Source organism: Rhinopithecus bieti, unplaced genomic scaffold (genome assembly GCF_001698545.2).
Source record: "Rhinopithecus bieti isolate Rb0 unplaced genomic scaffold, ASM169854v2 scaffold_3902, whole genome shotgun sequence".
NCBI classification, from domain to species: domain Eukaryota; kingdom Metazoa; phylum Chordata; class Mammalia; order Primates; family Cercopithecidae; genus Rhinopithecus; species Rhinopithecus bieti.
The window spans coordinates 721,078-747,108 of NW_016804460.1; the positions used below are offsets into that span (position 1 = coordinate 721,078).

The 26,031-nt window shown below is 43.7% G+C and overlaps 2 protein-coding genes across 4 annotated transcripts; both read left to right on the plus strand.

Moving 5' to 3' along the window:
• Nucleotides 1-93: 93 nt before the first annotated feature.
• ANG (angiogenin) lies at nt 94-11,202 on the plus strand. Its single transcript, XM_017868537.1, has 2 exons — nt 94-666; nt 10,565-11,202. Exon 2 carries the CDS (start codon nt 10,583-10,585, stop codon nt 11,021-11,023), a length of 441 nt encoding a protein of 146 aa, XP_017724026.1. The 5' UTR covers nt 94-666; nt 10,565-10,582; the 3' UTR covers nt 11,024-11,202.
• RNASE4 (ribonuclease A family member 4) lies at nt 123-18,390 on the plus strand. 3 transcript variants are annotated; one of them, XM_017868534.1, is made up of 2 exons: nt 123-666; nt 17,134-18,390. In XM_017868534.1, the coding sequence occupies exon 2, from the start codon at nt 17,151-17,153 to the stop codon at nt 17,592-17,594; it is 444 nt and encodes a 147-aa protein (XP_017724023.1). In that variant the 5' UTR covers nt 123-666; nt 17,134-17,150; the 3' UTR covers nt 17,595-18,390. The 3 variants fall into 3 exon arrangements, with proteins under 3 accessions (XP_017724023.1, XP_017724025.1, XP_017724024.1); XM_017868536.1 differs by lacking the exon at nt 123-666 and adding an exon at nt 15,647-15,737; XM_017868535.1 differs by lacking the exon at nt 123-666 and adding an exon at nt 16,036-16,126.
• The last annotated feature ends 7,641 nt before the right edge of the window (nt 18,391-26,031 follow it).

The window sequence follows — 26,031 nt, forward strand, 5'->3', positions numbered from 1 at the left end:
GGTTTACAGTTTTTCCACACCTCTTTTGGCAACTACTGAAAAAAGTTTCCGTTAAATTTGAAATACAGACTGTCTCGTGTTGGGCTGACCTGCTAAAGAAAGCAGCACCGAATAAGTACGTGGCAGATGGGGCTGCCGACCAGTGTCAAGACCGAGCTTCACGGGTTCCTGGACGCTCAGCCAGGCGTAGTCTCCTAAGGGCCGCCTGGCTCTTGGGAGCAGAAGCCAGTTTCCCGCCATCTGCTCTCCGTGGAGGCAGTGCGCTCGCGGCTGCTGCCCTTTGGGTTCCAGCTGAGGAAGGAGCGTGGATCCCAGACTTGTTCTTTGCCTGGGCTGCCCCTGCGGCCCCTGGGGCGGGGCTGCTGCGGCGCCAGCTCCAAGGGCGGATGCAGGCGGGAGAGGCCTCCTGGGAGAAGCAGGGCGCGGTCCCAGCTACGCAGAGGCTAGTATGCCTACCCTCCACTCCTCACCACGCCCCCATCTCCGTCGGTGTACACACACTCACGCAAGCACGCCACTCCACCCAGACGCAAAGCAGGATTCAAAAGAACAACTTTGCGCTTTCTACGTACTCCCCATCATCGTACTAGGGAGGAAGAAGCGGGTGAGAAACAAAACTTCTTTCTACCGTCCTGCCCGTTTCTGCCGACTTGTTCAGAGGCCGAGGTACGTTCACACTCCTGCTCCTCTTGCTCTTTGGTAGTTACATCAGGGCGTTGTGGCCGGGGAGTCCTTTCCTAGTAGAAGCAGCTTGAGACTCCTGGGGAGGCTTTTGCGGGACTGGGCTGGAGAGGGAGGAATGGGGAGGGAGGTGAAAGTCCAGTATTTGTATGAGTTAAGGACTTTACATTCCCACTCGGATTTTTACTTTGCGCAGCTGGGCAGAGATGCCAGCTTCTATTGATTAGTAGGCTTGGAGGGGGACCACAGAATCGCCGAACCTAAGGGAAGCCCTAGGAGGCCTGCACTTGCCCACAACTAAGAAAACGTTGCTTGTTATTCAGGTTAATCACCAGATTTTTGAAGCAGGCCTTAGTTTTTGCAAGCGTAACTAACATCTGGGGATCGGTATTTTCTGTTTACTCTCCTCTGCCTCCCCACCCTTAATCCACCCTCAACAAATATTGTGCAATTCTTAGAGACACTTGCCAACAGCCTCTTTCAAGCCTTCCTACTGGAAGGCTGGGATCCTCGGTTTTTTCGCCCTGAGACAGCACGTCAAATGCTAACAGCAGCACATGAGTAAAGCGCAACATCTTTATTAAAACAATTTCAGCACCACTCAGGGGGCTAAGGAAATCTCAGATGAGCCAAGATCCTCCCACGTGACAGTAAGAATCTTATAATCAAGTAATAATGTAATCAATAGAAACCCAAGTGACATATTTATCTGCAGCACAGGACCACCTTCTCAGAAGCAGCCACAGGTATTCCAAGACTTACTTAACCACAGAGCCACTAACTAGTTTTGCAAAAGAATAGATTTGTTACATACGCTTCAATTCAAGCAATTCTTTTACTGATGACAAGCAGAGTAAAATAGTTTTTGAATTTATGGTAATAGTCAGTGTAGGTTTCCTTTGAACAGCAACTTTCAGTGGCCCCTTTAAAGTTAATTTTGATTGTCTAGAAAGTACTAGTATGGAAAATAAAAGTTGTGTGGACCTGGCACGGTGGCTTATGCTTGTAATCCCAGCACTTTGGGAGGCCGAGGTGGGTGGATCACGAGATCAGGAGTTCGAGACCACCCTGGCCAAGACGGTGAAACCTCGCCTCTACTAAAAATACAAAAATTAGTCGGGCACGGTGGTGAGCGCCTGTAATCCCAGCTACTCCGGAGGCTGAGACAGGAGAATCCCTTGAACTTGGGAGGCGGAGGTTGCAGTGAGCCGAGATTGCGTCACTGCACTCTAGCCTGGGTGACAGAGCAAGACCCCATCTCAAAAAAAAAAAAAAAAAAACAAAAACAAAAACAAAAGTTGTGTGGTGCATTGGAAAGCTTCTAGTCCCGCGAATGCCATGAGTTCCTTGGGCAATACATGTCTCTTTCTCTGTTCCTCAGTTGCCTCTTCTTTGATATGAGGGGTAGACAGACGGTCTCAGAGGACCCTCCCACTATTGTTCTGTGACTGCACGGCCTGGTGCGATGTTAGAAACAGGACATGAGGCACTCTAGTAACGTGGAGACCAACTATAGTGTGGCAGAGAGGATGGAAAAAATCATTCCAGGAAAAGAGGAATAGCTTTAGCTATTGCTGACAGCATATAATCAGTTTATAAGCAGGCAAGAGTAAGAGGTTTGTCAAGTTATTGTTGGAAGCATTTGTCACTGTGACTCAAATTAAAGTAGATGGATAAAAAAGTGGACCAATGAAGGCTAGTGAAACCTTTCTTTAGGAGTTTTTATTTAATCTGTATTTAAGCGGATTCTCTGTAATTCTCCGTAAACAGTTATTCCCAGAAGAATACCATGAAATACTTGGGAAAGAGGGAATGGGAACAAAGAGTGAGTGGGCACAAAGCGCAGAGTTGGTTGAAAAGCAAATGTTTAATTTTTGTCTTTGTTTGGAAATACAGGCGTGACAGCAGGACTTTGTCCCCACTGTCCTTCAGTCAGTAGTGTTGCCACTTCCTGGAGACGTGGTTCTTCTTTTCACACGGGCTTTTCCTTCTTTACCTGTTACTTCCGTTATTGAATAAGTTTCATGCTTATAGACCTAAACTGTGAGAATGATAAAGAAATTTAGAAACTATTTAGTCCATTCTTCCCATCATCTAATTTTAGTCCTGAGACAGAATGAAACATATATACTCTGTATGAAGGAGGAAAGTGCTCCAACACTAGAGTCCTTGGAAACAGGACCTATGCATCCCGTGTCTGTGTGCAGGGACATTATTGGCTTGAGGGAGAGAGAGAAAAAAATCTCCAGGAAAGGGGAATGACTTTCAAGTTAAAGCTGTCTGAACATTTAAAAAATATATGAAGTTTTTCTGCAATTGGCAATTCCTTCATTTGTACTAAAATTACTGACAAAGATGTGATGTTCCTTAATCATAGAATATAATTCCTTGTTGTATTTTAAAACACAAATGACTAAGTACCTAGATGCGTTCTAATGAAATAGTAATTGTTCCCCAAACCCTACTTTTGTTTCAACAAAACTTCCTTGTGCCAAGTTTAAAAGAAAACCAAAAAACTTTTTGCATTGTGGGCAGATTGTGAGTCCTCCAAAGGTTGTCCAGTGAAGGCCCAGAGGCAGGGAAGGGACCTGACTATATTCAGAGGCTGCTGCTTGCCCCAGCCCAGCACTACTGCAGAACTCTACAAACCAGAGGCTACTCTGTTTGTGTGAGTTGGTGCTTGAATTGGAGCTTCAGGCCATGGGGCTGTGTGCATGCAGGTGCATATGGGTTGTATATTGTGGCAGAGTTCTGCTTTTCGGGACTCAGAGGTGGTGTTGCTTGAGCTGAGTCTGGAAAGACGGTCAGTTTTCTCCTTGCTTACAAAGGGTTCGAAGTCTGACTCCACCATTCATCTGCTGTTTGTTCTTGGAGTTTCCTCATGAGCAGAGCATATTTACATAATGCCTACCTCACACAGTCCTGGTGCTGGTTGAATGTAGTCATGTATGTGAGAGCTTCACAAAATGTAAGACTGCACTGAATATTATAATTATTGTGATTTCAAGTGCATTTGTTTCACTAGCAGGCAGCCTGTCTTTCTTGACAGCTTCTCAAGTGCAGCCAGACTGAATACTTGCAGGTAGGTGGATGACAACAGAGGATTGAGGATTTTTAAAAAGATAACACTGTCCTAGATCCAACACCACTGTGAGCAAATGCTGGGGGTCTGTGAAACAGTTGGTACCCTGCTGCTGTCTGATATTGGTAACTATGGGATCTATAAAGTGATCCTGGTGACCTTTGGCCCACTGTTTTTACGCAAACAATGGATCTACAGCCCTGCTTTGATGGTGGAGATAAGCAATTTTGCAACTACATTACAAGGACTAGACAATTGAATGTTCAGGGTTAGTCTCTTGTGGACACGTAAAGATGGAAGAAGGAGAAACCCAGGAAACATGGCAAGCCTACTTTTAGGGGTTAGAAGCTGAGAGGTTGAGTGTAGGGGGAGAGGCAGTGTACTAATAGCTGTCACACAACCTTCTCTAGAAGTGCTTTCCTGGCTGTGTGAAATCGATGGAATAATGTGCTTAGCATCCATTCATGAAACCAAATGATGTGATATGATAAATAGAATGTGATATGATAAATAGAATGTGATATGATAAATGATAAATAGAAATTACAGTGGAAAAGCATCTTACTGGAAGACCATATCTTACTCTGTGACATCTTCCAAGGCAGTTCTTGGAGTTGGCCCAGGGAGATCAGAGATGCTATCTTATGGATTCAGATTATTATGTGTGAATAGTGAAACCTCAGTCCTGCCATGGACAAGAGTCAGCACCACAGACAGCAGAAAAAGGTAACTTTTGGACAGAAGGCCATGTTTCTCAAACTTTGTCTTCCAGAACAAATTTCCAATCCATTCAGGTGGGTTAATATCTAACCCAGTCATGCCCAGCGAAAAGGTGAATGACCCTCCTCGTTTGTTCAAGAGCAGTGTCCTTGGTTTTCATGTCCCTGCCAGGATTGGGGGTCCTTAGCTCTATTCTTTCCACCCCCTTATTAGAACACTACATAATCAGAACCTGGAGAGGCCTCCAGGTTCACACAGCCGGAACCCATCTCCAGGAACAAACAGCTGGAACCATCTCCCATTGAAGGGAAACTGCTAGGTTTTTTAAGATTCTTACTCCTGGGTAATCTGTTGTTCTATTTGTTTTATGTATTATTTCTAGTCATCCATCCATTTTAATGAAGCCATTTTCCTCCCTTTAAAGCCTCTGGGCTCAAGCTCATGAATTAAAAAGGAAATTGATCAGATTCTAAAGTTTAAAACGAAAACAGTTTTCCTTTGGGATGGCCTATATGTGGATAAAGAGAAATTAGTGAGACTGGAAGCAAGTGGAAGTTTAGGAGGGATTTCTAAATTGTGATAAAATCCCCAAAGGATTGGGGGAGCCATTTGCCAAAGGGCATCGGGAGTCCTCCCACGTCGTCCACCCCTGTTACAGGCATTACACGTGGCTTAACAAGGAAAGAAACAGAAAGTATGTTTTTAGCATTCTTTCCTTCTAACCTTCCCTGCTAATTTCTTTTCTTAGAAAAGTTTTGGATGCTCTTTGAAAACAAAGTGAGACACATCCCAAGATCAAAAGAAGGGAAGAAGGAAGGAAAAGCGATAAAGGGATGAATATGCCTTGGGTGTTAGGCTCTCACTTTGGGGGATTTTGCCCTAGGATATATAAAAGTGTGAAGCCACATTGATGAAAATGATAACTATAGTTACTCATCATAGACTGTCAAATTAACTCACTGGTGTGTAAAATTTGATGAATCTCTTGAATACTGAACATTGCCTGTGGAGAGAGGGAGACAATATTAATCCTTGTGAAAACTAACAGATTCATTTGATACAGAAGATAAAGTTACTCTAAGGAACAGATGGGGCCAGGTGTGGTGACTCCCACCTGTAATCCCCGCACTTTGGGAAGCTGAGGTAGGCAGATCACCTGAGGTCAGGAGTTCGTGACCAGCCTGGCCGACACGGTGGAAACCCCCTCTATACTAAATATACAAAAGTAGCTGAGCGTGGTGGCAGCCACCTGTAATCCCAGCTACTCGGGAGACTGAGGCAGGAGAATTGCCTGAACCAGGGAGGTGGAGGTTGCAGTGAACCGAGATAGCACCACTGTACTCTAGCCTGGGCGATAGAACAAGACTCCGTCTCAAAAAAAAAAAAAAAAAGAAAAAAAGAAAAAGAAAGAAAAAAAAAAAAGAACAGAGAACAGCTGGGACTAATTCCACTGACAAAAAGCTAACAGACAGTTACGTGTTTGGGTATAGAAGGATATGTCTATAGGACTTTTGCCACCAGATGTGAGGCTCTGCACCCTTGGCTTAGGCAGATTCACTTTTACACCACAAATAATATGTCTCTTACTGGTTTTCTCCCAATTCCATTTTACCTTGCTTTTTGAGAAATTTAGAGTTCAATATATTGAGAAAGTTTTGAGTGAGGGAGCAGATGTTAGATATTGGTGGTTTTGGTGTACGCCTGCTGAGATTTGGCTCCTGGATGTCTTAGGGAATCAAGATTACAGTAAGCCCGGGCAAACCTTAGCTGACTTGTTACAAAATGAATGTGCATATTCTGCAAATCAGAAGCAAAGATACCCTTTTACCTCTGCAGACTGGGATGTGAGGGCCTTCATACTAAAAAAAACAAGTGGCTTTTTAGGAGGCAAAGCCCCCGTGTAGTCCAGTGCTTTACCTAGAGGTGTTATGTGAGCTTGGCTTACACATTGAGCCTTATGGGATGATGCATCTTAATGAGATTGGGCCACAGGTCACCCTGTCATCTACTTGTTTCAGTTGGTGCCTTGTGCCCCCAACTAAACTTACACAAAATTTGTCTTTGTAACTGAAGGTCACTGGACTTTTGCTATTGAAACTAGCAAAGTCTCTATTATGCTTAATAAGAACCATGAAACTTCAGATTTTTAGAGCTAGCGACTCTCTTATTTTCTTGATGAACAGGCCTGGAGAGAAAAATGAAGTCAATTATTTAAAAACTATTAAGGGGTATAATAAGGCAAGCATGTTGATTCAAGGTGAATAATATGAGTTCTGTAGGATATACACCAGTAAGAAACACTAACAAGTAAATAGTCCATTGTTCATCCAGGATCACATGGGTAATGGCATGCTTGGAAATGGCACCCATGAAACCTGACAACAGGTCGATCTTTATTTTGTGATATCCTTATGGGTAGATCCTGAGCTTTGTGGCTTTTACTTTGGCACTTACATCTGGTGAGGTGTCCTTGGTCTTAATATCTAATGCAGAGAGAATTTGGACAGAGATTCTAAACAGGCTCATCAGCTCATATTCGTTTCTGGGAACAGCAGTATCCCCACCAGTTATACAGCATTGTCACCTCTTCCCAGTCCGGTCTTTCCTAGAGAGGACATTAGTAACATTCCTATCCACCACTGCCACCTAATGACTCTTTTAGGTACTGGCAGCTCTGGTTCTGCTCCCTGATTTTTTGAATTCTGAGATTCTGGCACCAGGCAGGGGGATGCTGACTATGTAAGAGAGACTTTTGACATTAGAAGTCAGTATTTGTTCATTACAGGGCAAGAGACTTAATTGATTGCAAATCAATAAAACTTTGATAAGATCTTCCAAAAAGCTAGAAACAGGAAACACACACAGGAGACTGAAAAGCATGATGTAAATGTAAAGAACTTGGGAAGTGGGTGGCTTGACAGCCCAGCAGCTATATTGGAGCAACTGCATGAGTGAATACTTGTTACTCCTTTAGAGCTGGCTCTCCATTCTGCAATCATGTACCTCTTTCTTGATAAACTCCCAAGAACACACTTTCAGCATGGAATTTCAGACTTTTAGAGATAGCAACTCGTCTTAAGTATAGACAAATGTCAGTGCAGACAAATTTGATACACTGCTGAAGAATACCAAATTATATGCTAAGGAATTTTTCATTCCACAATAATGAAGTAAATAGCAGCTGGAAATGTTTGCATTAAGTTCATAGATTATAATTTGTAATGGAATCAACACCAAATGCAAATTAGAGAGAGCCCACTTTGCTCACCCCACATGTCTTCCCATGTAACCGTAGAACACTGGAGTCCTGTGTCTTCCTAGATCCACAGTCTTGCTCTCAGAACAGGCTAGCCACAGCACAGGCCTAGTGCTAGGACCCATGGCCTTTTTAAGCTCAGACTCCCTTCTGTGGACAGCAATATCCCCACAACTTGTACAACATTGGTGCTTCCTGCAAAGGCTACAGAACTATTCGATATGAAGATGTTCATTGACTTACACACAAGAGAAGCACCAAATAAAAAATTAATAATTAGGCCGGGCGCGGTGGCTCAAGCCTGTAATCCCAGCACTTTGGTGAGCTGAGATGGCGGATCACGAGGTCAGGAGATCGCAGACCATCCTGGCTAACACGGTTGAAACCTCTTCTCTTACTAAAAATACAAAAAATACTAGCCGGGCGATGGTGGCGGGCGCCTGTAGTCCAGCACTCCGGAGGCTGAGGCAGTGAGAATGGCATAACCCGGGAGGCGAAGCTGCAGTGAGCTGGATCCGGCCACTGCCACTCCAGCCCAGGGACGAGCAAGACTCCGTCTCAAATAAAAAAAAAAAAAAAAATTAATAATTAATTTTAGTGTCTATGAAAATGTACCATTTATTTTTACGTTTAGGGGTCATAAGAATTGTATTACATTTAAGAATGTAATGCAATTTGAAAATCAGATTTTTCTCCCTTTGTGAGAATTTCTCAGTATGTGTGATGACTACCAAGAAATCATAGCCAGTCATAAATTCAGTGAGTTACTCATAAACGAACAATTTGAAAAGCAAAATTCCAAAATCAGGTAAAATTTTACAGTGAAAAGTTATTTTGTTGTCAAATATAGGGGCATTCACATATATTAGATATAATGTGGGTTAGATCTGTAATGATTTTTAAAGACTCTGAATAGTCTTTAAAATTTTCTCCAAAAAACTAAAGGTATAGTCAGAAACTACTTGTCGCACATACCAAATACTTTTCAATTCTCTAATCTTCAACTTTCATAAGCAATAGAATCTTAAAAGTTCATAAGAAATTTGCTTTCTATTTTGTTATAATTCATATTTGTTTAGTTCTATTTTCAATGATCAGTCATTGAGTTAAAATTATGCTCCAGGAAGAAGCACCGTATTTACCTAAAGCGCCTACCTAAAGGTGTGTTGAGTGTCCGTGATGCACCATTCCTGGGATGTGTGTGTTCTAGAGTTTGAGAGGGACAGCTCTTGAGACGTGATGGCAGGAATCCTCTTTTTCTCTTCTTTTGAGGAAGATGTTAAGAAATCATTAGAGTAAACTGTAAGGCCTTTGATTTGATTAAAAAAAAAAAAGTCTAAGGCATTTTTTTACCACATAGTAGCACCTTTTGCCTGTTGTGTAACAGCGTATGTACATATGCAGGAGAAACTAGAAAATATTCTCTAGAATAATCTCAATTGCTTCCAATGTGAGAAGCTCCTAAGAATAACCTCATATTCCTCTTTCTACTCTGTAAGGGTTGGTTCCAGACCCATCTTCCAAACATCAAATCTCTTCTTCCATGCTCCTCCCTCTTTTTTCTAAATGGTACAGAACAAATTCACCTTTGGCCATGAACCACCTACTTCTTGGGGAAGTAGGTCTGCTTCCCTTCAACTCAGGATACAACTGCTTTCAACTGCTTTCTTCACATTAGCTAAGTAATTAGCTAAACAATTTTATGGTTGATCCTTCTCTGGGCTCAGGGTTCCCTAAAACAGAGGTCCCCAAATGCCGGTCTGTGGCCTGTCTGCCTGAGCTCCGCCTCCTGTCAGATCAGCAGGCAGCATTAGATTCTCACAGGAGCCGGACCCCCCTATTGTGAACTGCGCATGTGCGGGATCCAGATTGTGTACTCTTTATGAGAATCTAAATAACTAATGCTTGATAATATGAGCCAGAACAATTTCATCCTGAAACCATCCCCACCCATCCATGGAAATACCGTCTTCCACCAAAATGATCCCTGGTGCCAAAAGTGTTAGAGACCACTCCCCTAAAACTCTCTCTTCTTAGCTCTCACCTCCTGTATTACTGTCTCATCTCAGTACATTGAAGCCCCCATCCTTTCCCCATGGATGCCTCATTTCCTATTAGGGAGGCATTTGATATGTCTTTTTTTTTGACAGAGTCTCCCTGTGTCGCCCAGGCTGGAGTGCAATGGCGCAATCTCGCTCACTGCAAGCTCTACCTCCCGGGTTCACACCAGTCTCCTGCCTCAGCCTCCCAGGTAGCTGGGACTACAGGCGCCCGCCACCACGCCCGGTTAATTTTTTGTATTTTTAGTAGAGATGGGGTTTCACTGTGTTAGCCAGGATGGTCTCGATTTCCTGACTACGTGATCCGCCCGTCTCGGCCTCCCAAAATGCTGGGATTACAGGCGTGAGCCACCGAGCCCGGCCGTCATTTGGTATGTCTTAATGTGCCTCAGGACCTAGTACAGTCCCTGGTACCCAGTAGGAACCTATGTAATGTTCGTTATTCAATTAATTAATAAATGAATTAAAGAGTGAGAGTGAATTTTGTAATGTGATGACTGATTGAGAAATACTCAGTGATTCTAAGGGATAAGAAAGAATGGTTGGAGCTAGAGGTCATGCTCAGGAAACTATTAAATAGACATTCCAGAGGAATGGATTGACAAGAGGTGTGAGGTTAATGAGAAAGGGAAAATAGAATATATAATTTGGTGGCAGAAAAGATCTGATTCATGATGCCGTGTCAGAGATGAAAGCTCCTGTCCTTTTCGCCTGATTTGGTGATGCTGTTCTTGCATCTACCATTCCTCCTTTTGCCCTTGGCAGGAGCCTGTGTTGGAAGAGATGGTGATGCGCCTGGGCCTTTTCTTGTTGGTCTTCATGCTGGGTCTGGGTCTGACCCCACCCACCCTGGCTCAGGATAACTCCAGGTACAGAGACTTCCTGACCAAGCACTATGATGCCACACCACAGGGCCGGAATGACAGATACTGTGAAAGCATGATGAGGAGACGGGGCCTGACCTCACCCTGCAAAGACATCAACACCTTTATTCATGGCAACAGTCGCCACATCAAGGCCATCTGTGGAGATGAGAATGGAAACCCTTACGGAGAAAACCTAAGAATAAGCAAGTCTCCTTTCCAGGTCACCACTTGCAACCTACGTGGAGGATCCTCCCGGCCTCCATGCCGGTACCGAGCCACAGCGGGGTTCAGAAACATTGTTGTTGCTTGTGAAAATGACCTGCCTGTCCACTTGGATCAGTCAATTTTCCGTCCGTAACCAGCGGGCCACTGGTCAAGTGCTGGCTCTGCTGCCCTTGCCTTACATTTCCCCTCTGCACCCTAAAACAGTGTGGCAACATGCATTGCCAAGGGCCCAAAGAAAGAGCTACCTGGACCTTTTGTTTTCTGTCTGACAACATGTTTAATAAATAAACATGTGGCTGGTATCAGTAAGAATCAGAGTCTTCTCACTGATTCTGGGCATATTGGTCTTTCCCCCATTTTCTCTACTTGGTTGCTCCCTGAGAGGACTGCATAGGATAGAAATGCCTTTTTCTTTTCTTTTCTTTTCTTTTTTTTTTTTTGAGATGGAGTCTCACTCTGTTGCCAGGCTTGAGTGCAATGGCACAATCTTGGCTCACCACAACCTCTGCCTCCTGGGTTCAAGTGATTCTCCTGCCTCAGCCTCCCAAATAGCTGGGATTACAGGCATGTAGCACCATACCTGGCTAATTTTTGTGTTCTTAATAGAGACAGGGTTTCACCATTTTGGCCAGGTTGATCTTGAACTCCTGACCTCAGGCAATCCACCCACCTTGGCCTCCCAAAGTGCTGGGATTACAGCCATGAGCCTCCGAGCCTGGCCACTTTTACCTTATCAGTCAGTTTTTTACAAGTCATTAGGGAGGTAGATTTTACTTCTCTGTGAGGGAAAGAATGGTTAAGTTGATCTACAGAGATGGAAAAATTCCAGGGCTCATAGCCACTAAGCAGAATTTTTAAGAGAGGCACATTGTTTTTTTCTGTCAAATAATAAGCTAATATTACTTCTACAAATATGAGACCTTCAGGAGGAGTTTCCAAGGACCAAGTACCAACATACCAACAGATTATTATAGTTTCTGTCTCTCTGTTACACACACACACAGATATGTAATCCAGCACGAATACCAAAATTCATTCAGGGTAGCCACCTTTTTGTCTTAAGCGAGAGATAGTTTTGATGTTTGAATGGAATGCTCCCAGGATATTCTCTTGTCATGGTTATTTTATATAAAATTCAAAAACCAATTACATTATTTACTCTGTAATCTTTTACTTAATCAGCTAATGTCTGGCAAGTGTGATGTTTTGGGGAAGTTACAGAAAGATTCCGGCCGGGCGCTGTGGCTCACACCTGTAATCCCAGTACTTTGGGAAGCTGAGGCAGGCAGATCCCGAGGTCAAGAGATCAAGACCATCCTGGACAATATGGTGAAACCTTGTCTCCACTAAAAATGCAAAAATTAGCTGGGCCCTGGTGGCATGAACCTATAGTCCCAGCTACTCGGGAGGCTGAGGCAGGAGAATCCCTTGAACCCGGGAGGCAGAGGTTGCAGTGAGCCGAGATCACGCCACTGCACTCCAGCCTGGGCGACAGAGCGAGACTCCATCTCAAAAAAAAGGAAAGATTCCCAGTTTATCTCTTATTCTTCCTCAAGATTTGTTTTTAAGTAAACATAACTTAGGTTAACACTCTCTTTGTAAAATACACTGTTCAATCTACAGACTCAGTAGTCAGCTTCTTGTTACCTAATGTCTGTTAACAGGTACCTGGATATGTTATTTAGAAAGTGGTTGCCAATAAATTAGTTATAAATCACCAGTTTCACTGCCTTGTGAACACATAATTATTGTGGTCTCAGTATTCCCTATGGTGGCTTCCCCTACTCCTGGTATTGCCCTGAAATGGGCCAAAACCCCTGGCTCCCCAATGCTCAGGTTATAGAACGCTGTCCAGGTACCACCTAGGAAAGCCCAGCCTCACTGAAAATATTCAAATTTAGGAATGGGTTTGAGAAGTAGGTTGCTGGTGTGTGCTCAGCACAGGAATCTCTCTTCCTTCGGTTAGTCTATTTCAAAACTGAAAACACTGTCATTCCTTAAGAAAACAGGAAAAAGTATTCCAAACCTCTCTTACTGGAAAATCTGCCATATTACCAAATCTCAAAAACTCTCAGGAAATGAGAAAGTCCCAGTTTCTGGTAAACTGTTTGGGCCCTTTTCTTAAGTTCTTCAACCAGTGCTATTTTCTTGAGGTGAGGCAAAGATCATTGCTCCCACTCAAGGCCTTGATAGGGCAAGTCAAAGGCATGGACCATTATTATATTGATCACATCATAAGCTGTGAAAACTCACATCTTCTCCAAACATCAGCTTGGAGCATTATCATCGCATCGTTTGCTCTGGTGTTAAGGGAAATGGCTGTTTCACAGGAAATCACATGGCAGGGGGATGGGGGTGTTTCCTGACCTGCCGATGGTACTGGCAGCTGGGCAACCATTCCTAGTCCTTTTTGGTCTGGGCCTCTTGTTCTATCATAACCACAAGCTGTTTAAAATAAAATGTCAAATCACAGGCAAATCATTTTGTCCTGAGTGAATCATTTGAAGAATTGAAGTCCTGGTCAGCTGTGATTGTTGGCTTTGCAAGGAAAAAGAAGGAACACTCCAAAATGCTAAGTCCTTTGAAGAATAGTGACATGCAAGGAAGAAAATTCCATGCAATTTGGAGTGGAAAAATTTTTCTAGGGATCTGGTAGCTGAGATATTTTATAGTTTAGAAACAGACTTCCAGTATCATGAGACTACAGTTAGCTCTACGAAATAAAGAGGAGTCAATAATATATGCAACTCTGTAGTCATTCATTATTTTATCCAGATTGACAGAAGCAGAGGAAACCAAGAAAAATGGAAGTGGTAAAAAAAAAAAAAAAAAAAAAAGGCAGTAATTGCCAACATTTACTGAGCATTTACTATGTGCTAGGCCTTGTTATAGGCACTTAGATTGATTTTGTTTTCATAACATCCCTAAGAGGTAGGTATGCTTATTTTGCTTATGAGGGAATCTGCTGAGAGAGGTTAAGTAATTTTCTCATGGTCACAGCCTCAGTCTTTTAGACCACAGTGTCAAAAGAAGTTTTTTTTTTTTTTTGAGACGGAGTCTTGCTCTGTCGCCCAGGCTGGAGTGCAGTGGCCGGATCTCAGCTCACTGCAAGCTCCGCCTCCCGGGTTCACGCCATTCTCCTGCCTCAGCCTCCCGGGTAGCTGGGACTATAGGCGCCCGCCACCTCCCCCCCGCTAGTTTTTTTTGTATTTTTTTGTCCCGACCTGCAGGACAGTCCAACGGGCCCTGGAAGGGGGAGTGGGAATGAGGAGACAAGAAAACACGAGAATGGAAACAGACAAACAGCCTGATCAAGTTCTCGTTTATTGAGTGTAGGTCATGCCTTATATAGGGGCTGGCAGGGGAAGAGGTGTGGGCCAGGGCGGTGAGGTTGGGGCGGGTCTTCTCAAATTACAATCGCGCTGCGCCGTGGGTTGTACTTTTCGGCGGCAGCGGGATCGCGCCTGCGCCCTGGGCTGGCATATCTTCCTGGGCGGGAAAATGATTTGCGGGCGTGCGCTGGGAAGGTTGGGCGCGCGCAGGACAGTTCTGGCGCAGCGCCGGCACTTAGGCGCCCGCGGGAAAAGCTTTGGGCGCGCGCGGGAAGGGTTTGTAAATAACCCGGGAATGTGCCCTCTTGTCTCCGCTTTGCGGAGATCAAGCAACAGAGGTCGGCTAATTCCGGGCCTCATGGCTCCGGACATTTTTTAGTAGAGACGGAGTTTCACCGGGTTAGCCAGGATGGTCTCGATTTCCTGACCTCGTGATCTGCCCGTCTCGGCCTCCCAAAGTGCTGGGATTACAGGCTTGAGCCACTGCGCCCGGCCTCAAAAGAAGTTCTTACTGTTAGTCAGGGTGGTGCAATGGAGAAAGTGTTTGGGGAAAATCCTGGCCCAAAAGTATGTGTTGGTATGAGGTGGAGATCATTCAACTTTCTCTTGTAGCTACAGCTTTGAGATACACCCATTGGTGTCCACACTGGCCTGCTGCCTTCAAATATTTCTCTATGTCTTCTTTACTTGGTTAGTGTAGAAAAGCTGACATCCTGGGTCTGCTCTCGCATGAATAGGTGAGGTTTTCTCTGTAGCCAGTTATCTTGCTAAACCATATTTTTGGTCACAAAGAATCAGGATAAGAGAAAGTAGATGAAACTATGGAAACTCCAGGTGCCACCGGAAAAGCAAGCCAAAGTATATTGATCTGCTGAAGCTATAATCCAAGTACTAAGTATACCTTCAGAAGTTGTATGCATTGTTCTTGAGGCAAAAAAGAAATCAAACATCTGCCCTTCCTCCCACAACCTCTTTACTTCCTTCTCTTCCTAACACCGTATCTCACATCTACAGCTGCGGGCATACAAATATGACATACAGCTTTATATCTTTATGCACAAAGGCAAAAGGTGGCTATGGATAAAGGAGGTGGCATTTAAAAGAACAATATCCATGTTTGATACTGCTTTCATTATCAGTAATCAAAAGGTAGGCCTTCAGCAGAACAAAGTAAGGTATAGGTCCCTTGGAAGCCATTTCAGTCATTCACACAGTGTGATCCACCATTATGAAGCAGAATTTGAAATCAAAAGACAATAGTACCCATATACATCAAAGTAGGAGTTCAACTGGGGTCAGTCCTTGGACTGCCCATGTAGAGTTGGGCTGCCTGACTCTCAAAACATTGCCCTTGCTAATTTGGGTTGCTCACTTCCTGTTGAATCAGGGATGATTTTTCTTTGCTGTAGTAAATCGACCCTGCTTCACCTGCTTCACTGCAAGAGTCAAGCCGATTCACAATTCATGTCAATTCCAGGAGCGACGGCCAGATGGCAGCATCTGGCTAGTCAGTTGGTGAGTGACTCCACCTCCAATCTTGATTAAACTCTGCTGCTGGGAAGTAGCAATTCTGAGCATATATAGAGTCTTTGATATCATGAATATTTGGGGCATGGGATGAGAGAGGCAGTAGAGGATAGTGGAAAGAGCACAGGGTATAGATTGAGATAGGCCTGGATTCCTTTCTTTAATTTGTCAACGAAAGCAACGAATGTTCGGAAACTACATGGCAATGCTTTTTTTGTTGGTGCTCTGGATTTTTTCTTAATGCTATAAAATATATGCTTATTTTTCACTGCAACAGGTGACAACACAATGATGCTGCAACTAGAGAAGACAGACAGCTACCAGCAACTATTGACAAGACAGGAGGAACATCAAGAATAGATGCAAGACAAAGCAATGTATCTCCAGGGCCTAGATTTTTTAGGTTATGCATAGAAACAGCAAGGAGAAGAAGACACAATCCAAGTTGTCTTTTGAGGATATTGTGCTGTTTAAATTTATTTTTTAAACATTTCTTAGCTTTTCTTATTAGTCAATTTCATAAGCCTGGGAAACACCTTTACTCTATCCATTTAATTGCATTTGTTCATTAGCTCACTGATTTCACTTACTAGTTCATTCAAACAGTAGCTATTATCAACTGTCTTCTAAGTACTGTATCTGGGTACTTACTTTTTTTTTTTAATAGAATTAAAAGGATTTCCAAAAGGACCTGATTTTACATTAGAATTAGAATAATACATTTTAGATTAATGTATAACATATATTATTCTGGAATTAGAATATATTTTAAATCACATTAGAATAATAGCCACATGATAAAAGAAAAGAAAATAATAAAATTAATGACAATAAGAACAGTCATGAGAGGAAAGGCAAAGCCTAAATATTCCTCTGCCCTCTTCCTCCACCTAGATTCCCAGATGTAAGGTATTAAAAGTAGTTTATCAACTTTCTTTGACATATCCTGAGTCTATCCAAACTGTCGGGAATTGGAGCCTCCCGGGAACCAAACACTCCCCAAAGATCATACATATACGGAATTCCCCCAAGAGATACACAACTGCAGTTTCATGTAGGTTCACTTGTTCTCTCTTTTTATACTCTGACCACACAAGCCTGGCAGCCACGCAGTCAGTCCCTGCCCTGTGTCATTGTACTGGCTACAGCAACTTCTCTCTGTAAATGAGAAAGGTCTTGCTTTCAGAAAAGATCATGTTTGCAAACTACTCACTCTTGGGGAAGCAGGGGTGGGAAAAGTAGCAGAGATGAGTGGGGAGATGGTGCATATAAGAAGGAGGAAAGAGGAGACTGTGGAGTCAGGATGCCAGCTTGCTATTCTCAACACCTTTTTCCAGTGCCCAGTTCTTACCTTGTTTCTCCTGCCCCTTGCTTTCTTTTCTAGGCACCTCTAAGGTACTGATGGCTCTGCAGAGGACCCATTCGTTGCTTCTGCTTTTGCTGCTGACCCTGCTGGGGCTGGGGCTGGTCCAGCCCTCCTATGGCCAGAATGGCATGTACCAGCGATTCCTGAGGCAACATGTGCACCCTGAGGAGACAGGTGGCAATGATCGCTACTGCAACATGATGATGCAAAGACGGAAGATGACTTTGTATCACTGCAAGCGCTTCAACACCTTCATCCATGAAGATATCTGGAACATTCGTAGTATCTGCAGCACCACCAAAATCCAATGCAAGAACGGCAAGATGAACTGCCATGAGGGTGTAGTGAAGGTCACAGACTGCAGGGATACAGGAAGTTCCAAGGCACCCAACTGCAGATATCGGGCCATGGCGAGCATTAGACGTGTTGTCATTGCCTGCGAGGGTAACCCACAGGTGCCTGTGCACTTTGACGGTTAGATGCCACCCTGCAGGGATTATCACAAGTGGTTGACCTTACACCTACTCCTTAAATAGCAGTGAGTAATACATTTGAGCTGTCCCAGGCTCTGTCTCCTCAGCTCATTTCTTATTCTTTTTCTCTGTATAACTCATTCTATTACATACATTGCACCAAAGAGAAATGGAGACATAAACCTATAATGAATGAGGCTGGGCTTTTCTGTAATAAGCTTCCTTTTATAATACTGGTCAGCTTAGCTCTCTCAGATCCTATCCTGTGGAATTTAGTTATTATGTGTATTTATGTAGTATTATGTAGTATTTCAAACATTTCAAAATGCTTTCATCTATGTTTATCACATTTTAATACCACAGCACTTATAATGATGTCATTACATATAGAAGCTCAAAGTTAAGGGATTTGCTGAAGACTGTAAAATTAATGGAAGAATTGAGACAAAAATCCAGTGCAGCTGGCCACTTAATCAAGGCTTTTTCTACTTCATCACAAGGAATGTTTTGAAAGTCTCTGGTTTTTTTTATCCTTAAAATTCACCTGTCCGGGGAGGCATTAAAAATTTGGAAATGTATGCCAGCAAAATGTGAGCTCTGTATTTTTTGGCTTTGTTATGTTTGAGTTGAATAAGATTAAGAAAATGATATTGGGAATTTTCTTTTCCTGAACCTTTGAATCACCTTAGTAAGTCAAAGTATTAAAAAAAGTACTAAATCATTAAGATTCATGTGCTTTTGCTGACTGAAAGATTTTTTTGTTTTCTTGTAATAAAGGACTTAAACTGAAGGTACCTGAGAAGACTGTGCTATGGTATTATATCTTTTTCTCCAATTTTAGAAATTCTTCTCTAGTTTATAAACATGCGTGCACCTTAATAACCTCATAAACTCTGGTCAAAGACTAATGCCTATCAGATCCATGACCACAACACTGAAGATTTGTCTCATTTACTCCAGAGAGAATGATTCCTCTCAAAGACAATTCTCACAGCCCTTCCTTCTCCCTTAGAATATTTAGAAACAAATTAGGGAGCTGTCAGGCCTCTGAGCCCAAGCCTGCGCTATACATCCAGATGGCCTGAAGCAACTGAAGAACCACAAAATAAGTGAAAAGAGCCAGTTTCTGCCTTAACTGATGACATTCCACCATTGTGATTTGTTCCTGCCCCACCTTAACTGAACAAGTAACCTTGTGACATTCCTTCTCCTGGACAATGAGTCTCAGGAGCTCCCCACCGAGCACCTTGTGACCCCCACCCCTGCCCACAAGAGAATAACCCACTTTGACTGTAATTTTCCACTACCTACCCAAATCTTATAAAAGCCCCACCCCATCTCCCTTTGCTGATTCCTTTTTCGGACTCAGTCTGCCTGCACCCAGCTGACTAAAAAGCTTTATTGCTCACACAAAGCCTGTTTGGTGGTCTCTTCATATGGAAGCATGTGATATTTAGTGCCAAAGACCTGGGACAGGAGGACTCCTTCAGGAGACTGGTCCCCTGTCCTCACCCTCACTCCATGAGGAGATCCACCTATGACCTCAGGTCCTCAGACCAACCAGTCCAAGGAACATCTCACCAATTTCAAATTAGGTAAGCGGTCTTTTCACTCTCTTCTCCAGCCTGTCTTGCTAACCTTCAATTTCCCTGTCCTTCCAATTCTAGTTCATTTTCCTCTTCAGTAGAGACAAAGGAGACACATTTTATCCATGGACCCAAAACTCCGATGCCGGTCATGGACTCGGGAAGACAATCTTCCCTTGGTGTCTAATCACCATGGGGATGCCTGCCTGATCATTCACCCACATTCCATTGGTGTCTGATCACCGTGGGGACGCCTGCCTTGGTCATTTCACCCACATTCCCTTGGTGGCAAGTCAATTGCAGGGATGCCTGCTTTGGCTGCTCACCCACATTACAGCCCAGGGCTGCTCATCGCACCACCCCCTTCTCTGTGTCTCTACCTTTCGCTTTAAACTTACCTCTTCACTATGGGCAACTTTTCACCCTCCATTCCTCCTTCTTCTCCCTTAGCCTGTGTTCTCAATAACTTAAAATCTCTTCAACTCACACCTGACCTAAAACCTAAATGCCTTATTTTCTCCTGCAATACCGCTTGGCCCCAGTACAAACCCAACTGGTTCCAAATGGCCAGAAAATGGCACTTTTGATTTCTTCATCTCACAAGACCTAGATGATTTTTGTTGAAAAATGGGCAAACAGTCTGAGGTGCCTGACATCCAGGCACTCTTTCACACATCGGTCCTTCCCTAGTTTCTGCTCCCAATGCGACTCATCCCAAATCTTTCTTCTTTCTCTCCTGTTTCTTTAGTCTCCACCCCAAACTCTGAGTCCTTTGAATTCTCCTTTTCTACAGACCCATCTGACCTTTTCCCCCCTCCCCAGGCTGCTGCTCACCAGCCAGGCCGAGCCAGGTCCCAATTCTTCCTCAGCCTCCGCTCCCCCACCCTATAATCCTTCTATCACCTCCCCTCCTCACACCTGGTCCAGCTTGCAGTTTCATTCCGTGACTAGCCCTCCCCCACCTGCCCAACAATTTCCTCTTAAAAAGGTGGCTGGAGCTGAAGGCATAGTCAAGGTTAATGCTCCTTTTCTTTATCTGACCTCTCCCAAATCAGGTAGAATTTGGCTTTTTTTTTTTTTTTAAATCAAATATAAAAACCCCGCCCAGTTCATGGCCCATTTGGCAACAACCCTTAGACACTTTACTGTGCTAGACCCAGAGAGGCCAGAAAGCCATCTTATTCTCAATATGCATTTTATTAGCCAATCCACTCCAGACATTAAAAAAGCTCCAAAAATTGGATTCTGGCCCTCAAACCCCACAACAGGTCTTAATTAACCTCGCCTTCAAGGTATACAATAATACAGAAGAGGCAGCCAAGTGGCAACGTATTTCTGAGTTGCAATTACTTGCCTCCATTGTGAGAGAAACCCCAGCCACATCTCCAGCCCACAAGAACTTCAGTATGCCTAAACTGCAGTGGCCAGGTGTTCCTCCAGGACTTCCTCCCCCAGGATCTTGCTTCAAGTGTTAGAAATCTGGCCACTGGGCCAAGGAATACCTGCAACCTGGGATTCCTCCTAAGCCATGTCCCATGTGTATGGGACCCCACTGGAAATCGGACTGTTCAATTCGCCCAGTAGCCACTCCCAGAGCCCCTGGAACTCTGGCCCAAGGCTCTCTGACTGACTCCTTCCCAGATCTTCTTGGCTTAGCAGCTGAAGACTGACTCTGCTCGATCACCTCAGAAGCCTCCTGGACCGTCACAGATGCTTTGGGTAACTCTTACAGTGGAGGGTAAGTCCATCCCCTTCTTAATCAATATGGAGGCCACCCACTCCACATTACCTTCTTTTCAAGGGCCTGTTTCCCTTGCCACCATAACTGTTGTGGGTATTGACGGCCAGGCTTCTAAACCTCTTAAAATTCCCCAACTCTGGTGCTGACTTGGACAACATTCTTTTATCCACTCCTTTTTAGTTATCCCCACCCGCCCACCTCCCTTATAAAAGGTCGAGACATTTTAAGTAAATTATCTGCTTCCCCGACTATTCCTGGGCTGTAGCCACACCTCATTGCCACCCTTTTCCCCAGGTCAAAGCCTCCTTCACATCCTCCCCTTCCATCTCCCTACCTTAATCCACAAGTATAGGATACCTCTACTCCCTCCTTGGCAACTGATTATGCACCCCTTACCATCCCTTTAAAACGTAATCACCCTCACCCCTCTCAACGCCAGTATGCCATCCCACAACAGACTTTGAGGGGACTGAAGCCTGTTATCACTCGCCTGTTACAGCATGGCCTTTTAAAGCCTATAAACTCTCCTTACAATTCCCACATTTTACCTGTCCAAAAACTGGACAAGTCTTACAGGTTAGTTCAGGATCTGTGCCTTATCAACCAAATTGTTTTGCTTATCCACTCTGTGGTGCCAAACCTGTACACCCTTTTGTCCTCAATAACTTCTTCTGCAACTCACTATTGTGTTCTTGATCTTAAAGATGCTTTTTTCACTATTCCCCTGCACCCCTCATCCCAGCCTCTCTTTGCTTTTACCTGGACTGACCCTGACACCTATCAGCCTCGGCAACTTACCTGGACTGTACTGCCACAAGGTTTCAGGGACAGCCCCCATTACTTCAGTCAAACCCTTTCTCATGATTTACTTTCTGTCCATCTTCTTCTCACCTTATTCAATATATTGATGACCTTCTACTTTATAGCCCCTCCTATGAATCTTCTCAACAGGACACCCTCCTGTTCCTCCAACATCTGTTCTCAAAAGGATATCGTGTAGCCCCCTCCAAAGCCCAAATTTCTTCCTCATCTGTGACCTATCTCGGCATAATTCTTCATGAAAACACACATGCTCTCCCTGCTGATTGTGTCCAGCTGATCTCTCAAACCCCTGTCCCCATCACCAAACAACAATTCCTTTCCTTCTTGGCATTGTTGGATATTTCTGACTCTGGATACCAGGCTTTGCTATCCTAACCAAACCACTTTACAAGTTCACAAAGGGTAACTTAACTGATCCCACAGACCCTAAGTCTTTTCCCCATTCTTCTTTTCACTCTCTCAAAAAGGCCCTGGAGACAGCTTCCACACTAGCACTCCCCAACTTGTCCCATTCTTTTTCCTTACACACAGCTGAAATACAAGGCTGTGCTGCTAGAGTCCTCACACAGGAACCAGGCCCACAACCTGTTGCCTTTGTATCAAAACAACTTGACCTCACAATTCTGGGGCGACCCTCATGTGTGCATGCAGTGCAACTGCCGCTTTAATACTTCTGGAAGCCCTCAAAATCACAGGCTATGCTCCCCTTACTCTCTACAGTTCTCACAACTTTCAAAATCTATTCTCCTCCTCACACTTGACATATATACTTTCTGCCCCCTGGCTCCTTCAACTGTACTCACTATTTGTTGAATCTCCCACAATTACCGTTGTTCCTGGTCCAGACTTCAATCCAGCCTCTCATCTTATTCCTGATACTACATCTGAACCCCATGACTGTATCCCTCTAATCCACATGGCATTCTCCCCTTTTCACCATATTTCCCTCTTTCCTGTTCCTCACCCAGACCACACTTGGTTTACTGATGATAGTTCTTCCAGGCCCAATTGCCAATCACTGGCAAAGGCAGGCTATGCTATAGTGTCTTCCACATCTATCACTGAGGCTATGGGCCTGCCCCCTTCTGCTACCTCTCAACAAGCTGAACTCATTGCCTTAACTCGAGCCCTCATTCTTGCAATGGAACTATGTGTCAATATCTATAACGATTCCAAGTATGCCTTCCACATCCTTCAACACCATGCTGTTATGTGGGCAGAAAGAGGTTTCCTCACTACATAAGGGTCCTCCATCATTAATACCTCCCTAATAAAAACTCTTCTTAAAGCTGCTCTACTTCCAAGAAAACTGAGGCCATTCACTGCAAAGGCCATCAAAGGGCATCAGATCCCATCGCTCAGGGCAATGCTTATGCTAATAAGGTATCTAAACAAGCATCTAGCGTTTCAACTTCTGTCCGTCATGGCTGGTTTTTCTCCTTCTCATCTTTTCACTTTACATTTCCAGTTTTGCCTTACTCAAGGTCTCTTCTTCCCTGTGGCTCCTCCACCTATATGTGTCTACCTGTTAATTAGGCACATGTACACTAGTTTTCCTTACCCCCAAAAATCACTTTGCAAATGGGACCCAACAGCTTCCTGTTCCCCTCATGACACCAACACTTCACTACTATTTTGTTTTGTTTTTCTTATTATTAATATAAAAAGACAGGAATGCGCCTCGACTTACTCACTGTTGAAAAGGAGAAATCTGTATATTTTATTTTAAACGAAGAGTGTTTTACCTAAATCAATCTGGCCTAATATATGACCACATAAAAAATCTCAAAGATAGATTCCCAAAACTTGCCAACCAAGCAAATAATTACACCAAACCCCCTTAGGCACTGTCTAATTTGATGTCCTAGGTCCTCCCAATTCTTAGTCCTTTAATATCTGTTTTTCTCCTTCTCTTAGTCAGACCTTGTGTCTTCCATTTAGTTTCTCAATTCATACAAAACCGCATTCAGGCCATCACCAATCATTCTATACGACAAATGCTCCTTCTAACAACCCCACAATATCACACTTTACCCCCAAATATTTCTTAAGTTTAGTATCTCCCACTCTAGGTTCCCATGCCACTCCTAATCCTGCTTGAAGTAGCCCTGAGAAACGTTGCCCATTGTCTCTCCATACCACCCCCAAAAATTTTCACCGCTCCAACACTTCACCACTGTTTTGTTTTGTTTTTCTTATTAATATAAGAAGACAGGAAATGTCAGGCCTCTGAGCCCAACTCTGCACATATACATCCAGATGACCTGAAGCAACTGAAGAACCACAAAAGAAGTGAAAATAGTCAGTTCCTGCCTTAACTGATGACATTCCACCATTGTGATTTGTTCCTGCCCCACCTTAACTGATCAATTAACCTTGTGACATTCCTTCTCCTAGACAATGAGTCTCAGAACCTCCCCACTGAGCACCTTGTAACCCCTGCCCTTGCCCGCAAGAGAATAACCCACTTCCATTGTAATTTTCCACTACCTACTCAAATCTTATAAAACTGCCCCACCCCATTTCCCTTTGCTGACTCCTTTTTCGGACTCAGTCCACCTGCACCCAGGTGATTAAAAAGATTTATTGCTCACACAAAGCCTGTTTGGTGGTCTCTTCACATGGACGCATGTGACAGGAACAAAGATACATGAAGATGCTAGCTGCTTAAGAAGGGAAGTGTGAGTGTGTGTGTGTGCATGTGTAAGGACAAAACTGAAAACATTTGAATTACAGCAGATACAGAAAGAAATCTTACCTGAACTTCTTTTGCCTGACTAAAGCAGAACCTCCCAGAAATGCCCCTACCGTTATCTCCCTTCAGAGGAGTCCTCATGTAATGGTAATAGGCCTTTTGCCTGATGTGCACAGCATGTCAATATGCCAAGACACTGGGTCGCAGCAGAGGAAGAGGTTTAATTGCAGGGCTGCCAAACCAAAAGATGGAAGGAAACCTCAAATCCATTTCCTCAAAGAGTTTGAGGCTGGAGTTTTTAAGGGTTTTGGAGTAGGTGGAAGTCAGAGATCACTAATTGGCTGAAGAATGCAGAGTGAAATCATGGGACAGAGAGATGAAAAAACAGTATTCTCATGCTGATCAGTTCATCTGTGGGGCTCTTTAAAGTGGATGGTGTCAGCTGTTCTGCTGGAATTCAGGATCTGCATAAACAATTCCTAAACAAAAGCCTTATGATTCTAATGTCAAAGATCTTATCAATGGGAACAATGAGAATGCAAATGGTCAGTATCTCGTGTTCCTGACTTCTGGTTACAAGGAAGTGGGTCGAAGAGTAGCCTGATTAATGCTTACTTATAATTATATTTCTGTCCAGGATTCTTGTTAACCGTGTGAGGATGGCTTCACCCAGACAGGAGATATTCCAAGAAAATTGTGTAAAACTTCACCCGAAGCTTCTATTTATCTTTCCCAAGAGTCATTTGTTTTCCTATAGAAGCCATTTCTCCCTCCTTCTTTTCCCCTATGAGTTGATTAATAAACTTTTATCTCTAGCTCTTCATCAAGCCTCTTCATCTTAATGCTTCCACAAGTTATGAATACAACTTATTTTCTTTCCCCCTGCTAACCTGTCTATAGTTAATTCACAGGCTCCCATCCACTGAACCAAAGTTGGTAGAGGGAAAGTTGTCCCTCCTAATAGCATGTCTGTGTATATTTAGAGTGAGAGAGAAGGATGAGAAGAGAATTCTGTCCTGTCACCATCCAGGTAGTCGTGGGAGTTGGGACCTGTGGTTAATATAAAATAAATTTGAACTTAGTTCCTGGTTCCTGCCACAGAGCTCCTAAAACCCTTGAAATTTCCTGAGTGATGGTGTAAGCAAACTAAGGGTCAGCCAATCACTGCTCACTGCTCAAAAGCAAGACTTGCGAGACAAGAGTTGGTGGAAGGAAAAGCAGGCTTATTCAAGAGCCAGAAACCTGAGGACATGGTGGACTAGTGCCTCAAAGACTATTTCAAATTTTTAGGCTAGCTAAAGGGATTTTAAGAAGTAGGAGGCATGGAAGCTATGAGCAGGAGTGGTGCAGGGTGCAGGTTTGCATGCCTTATTCTGATGGCTATCTTCAGTAATGGATCACCTGGAGGTCTGGCTGGCATCACCATGACTGTAACTAGCTTATGGATTAACCCCCCTCAGTGATTTTTCTGAGAATGTAGGATTCCACAATCTCAAATTCATGCCTGGTTTATTTCAAGATTAGCCCCTGGGTTTCTTAAGCAAGGATATGGCTAGCTATTGAATAAAGCAAAGGGTAAGCCTATTCATTCTTGAGGCA

Bases quoted from the DNA above. Each gene is read 5' to 3' on its own strand.
- ANG (XM_017868537.1), top strand. From the start codon at position 10,583: ATGGTGATGCGCCTGGGCCTTTTCTTGTTGGTCTTCATGCTGGGTCTG.
- RNASE4 (XM_017868534.1), top strand. From the start codon at position 17,151: ATGGCTCTGCAGAGGACCCATTCGTTGCTTCTGCTTTTGCTGCTGACC.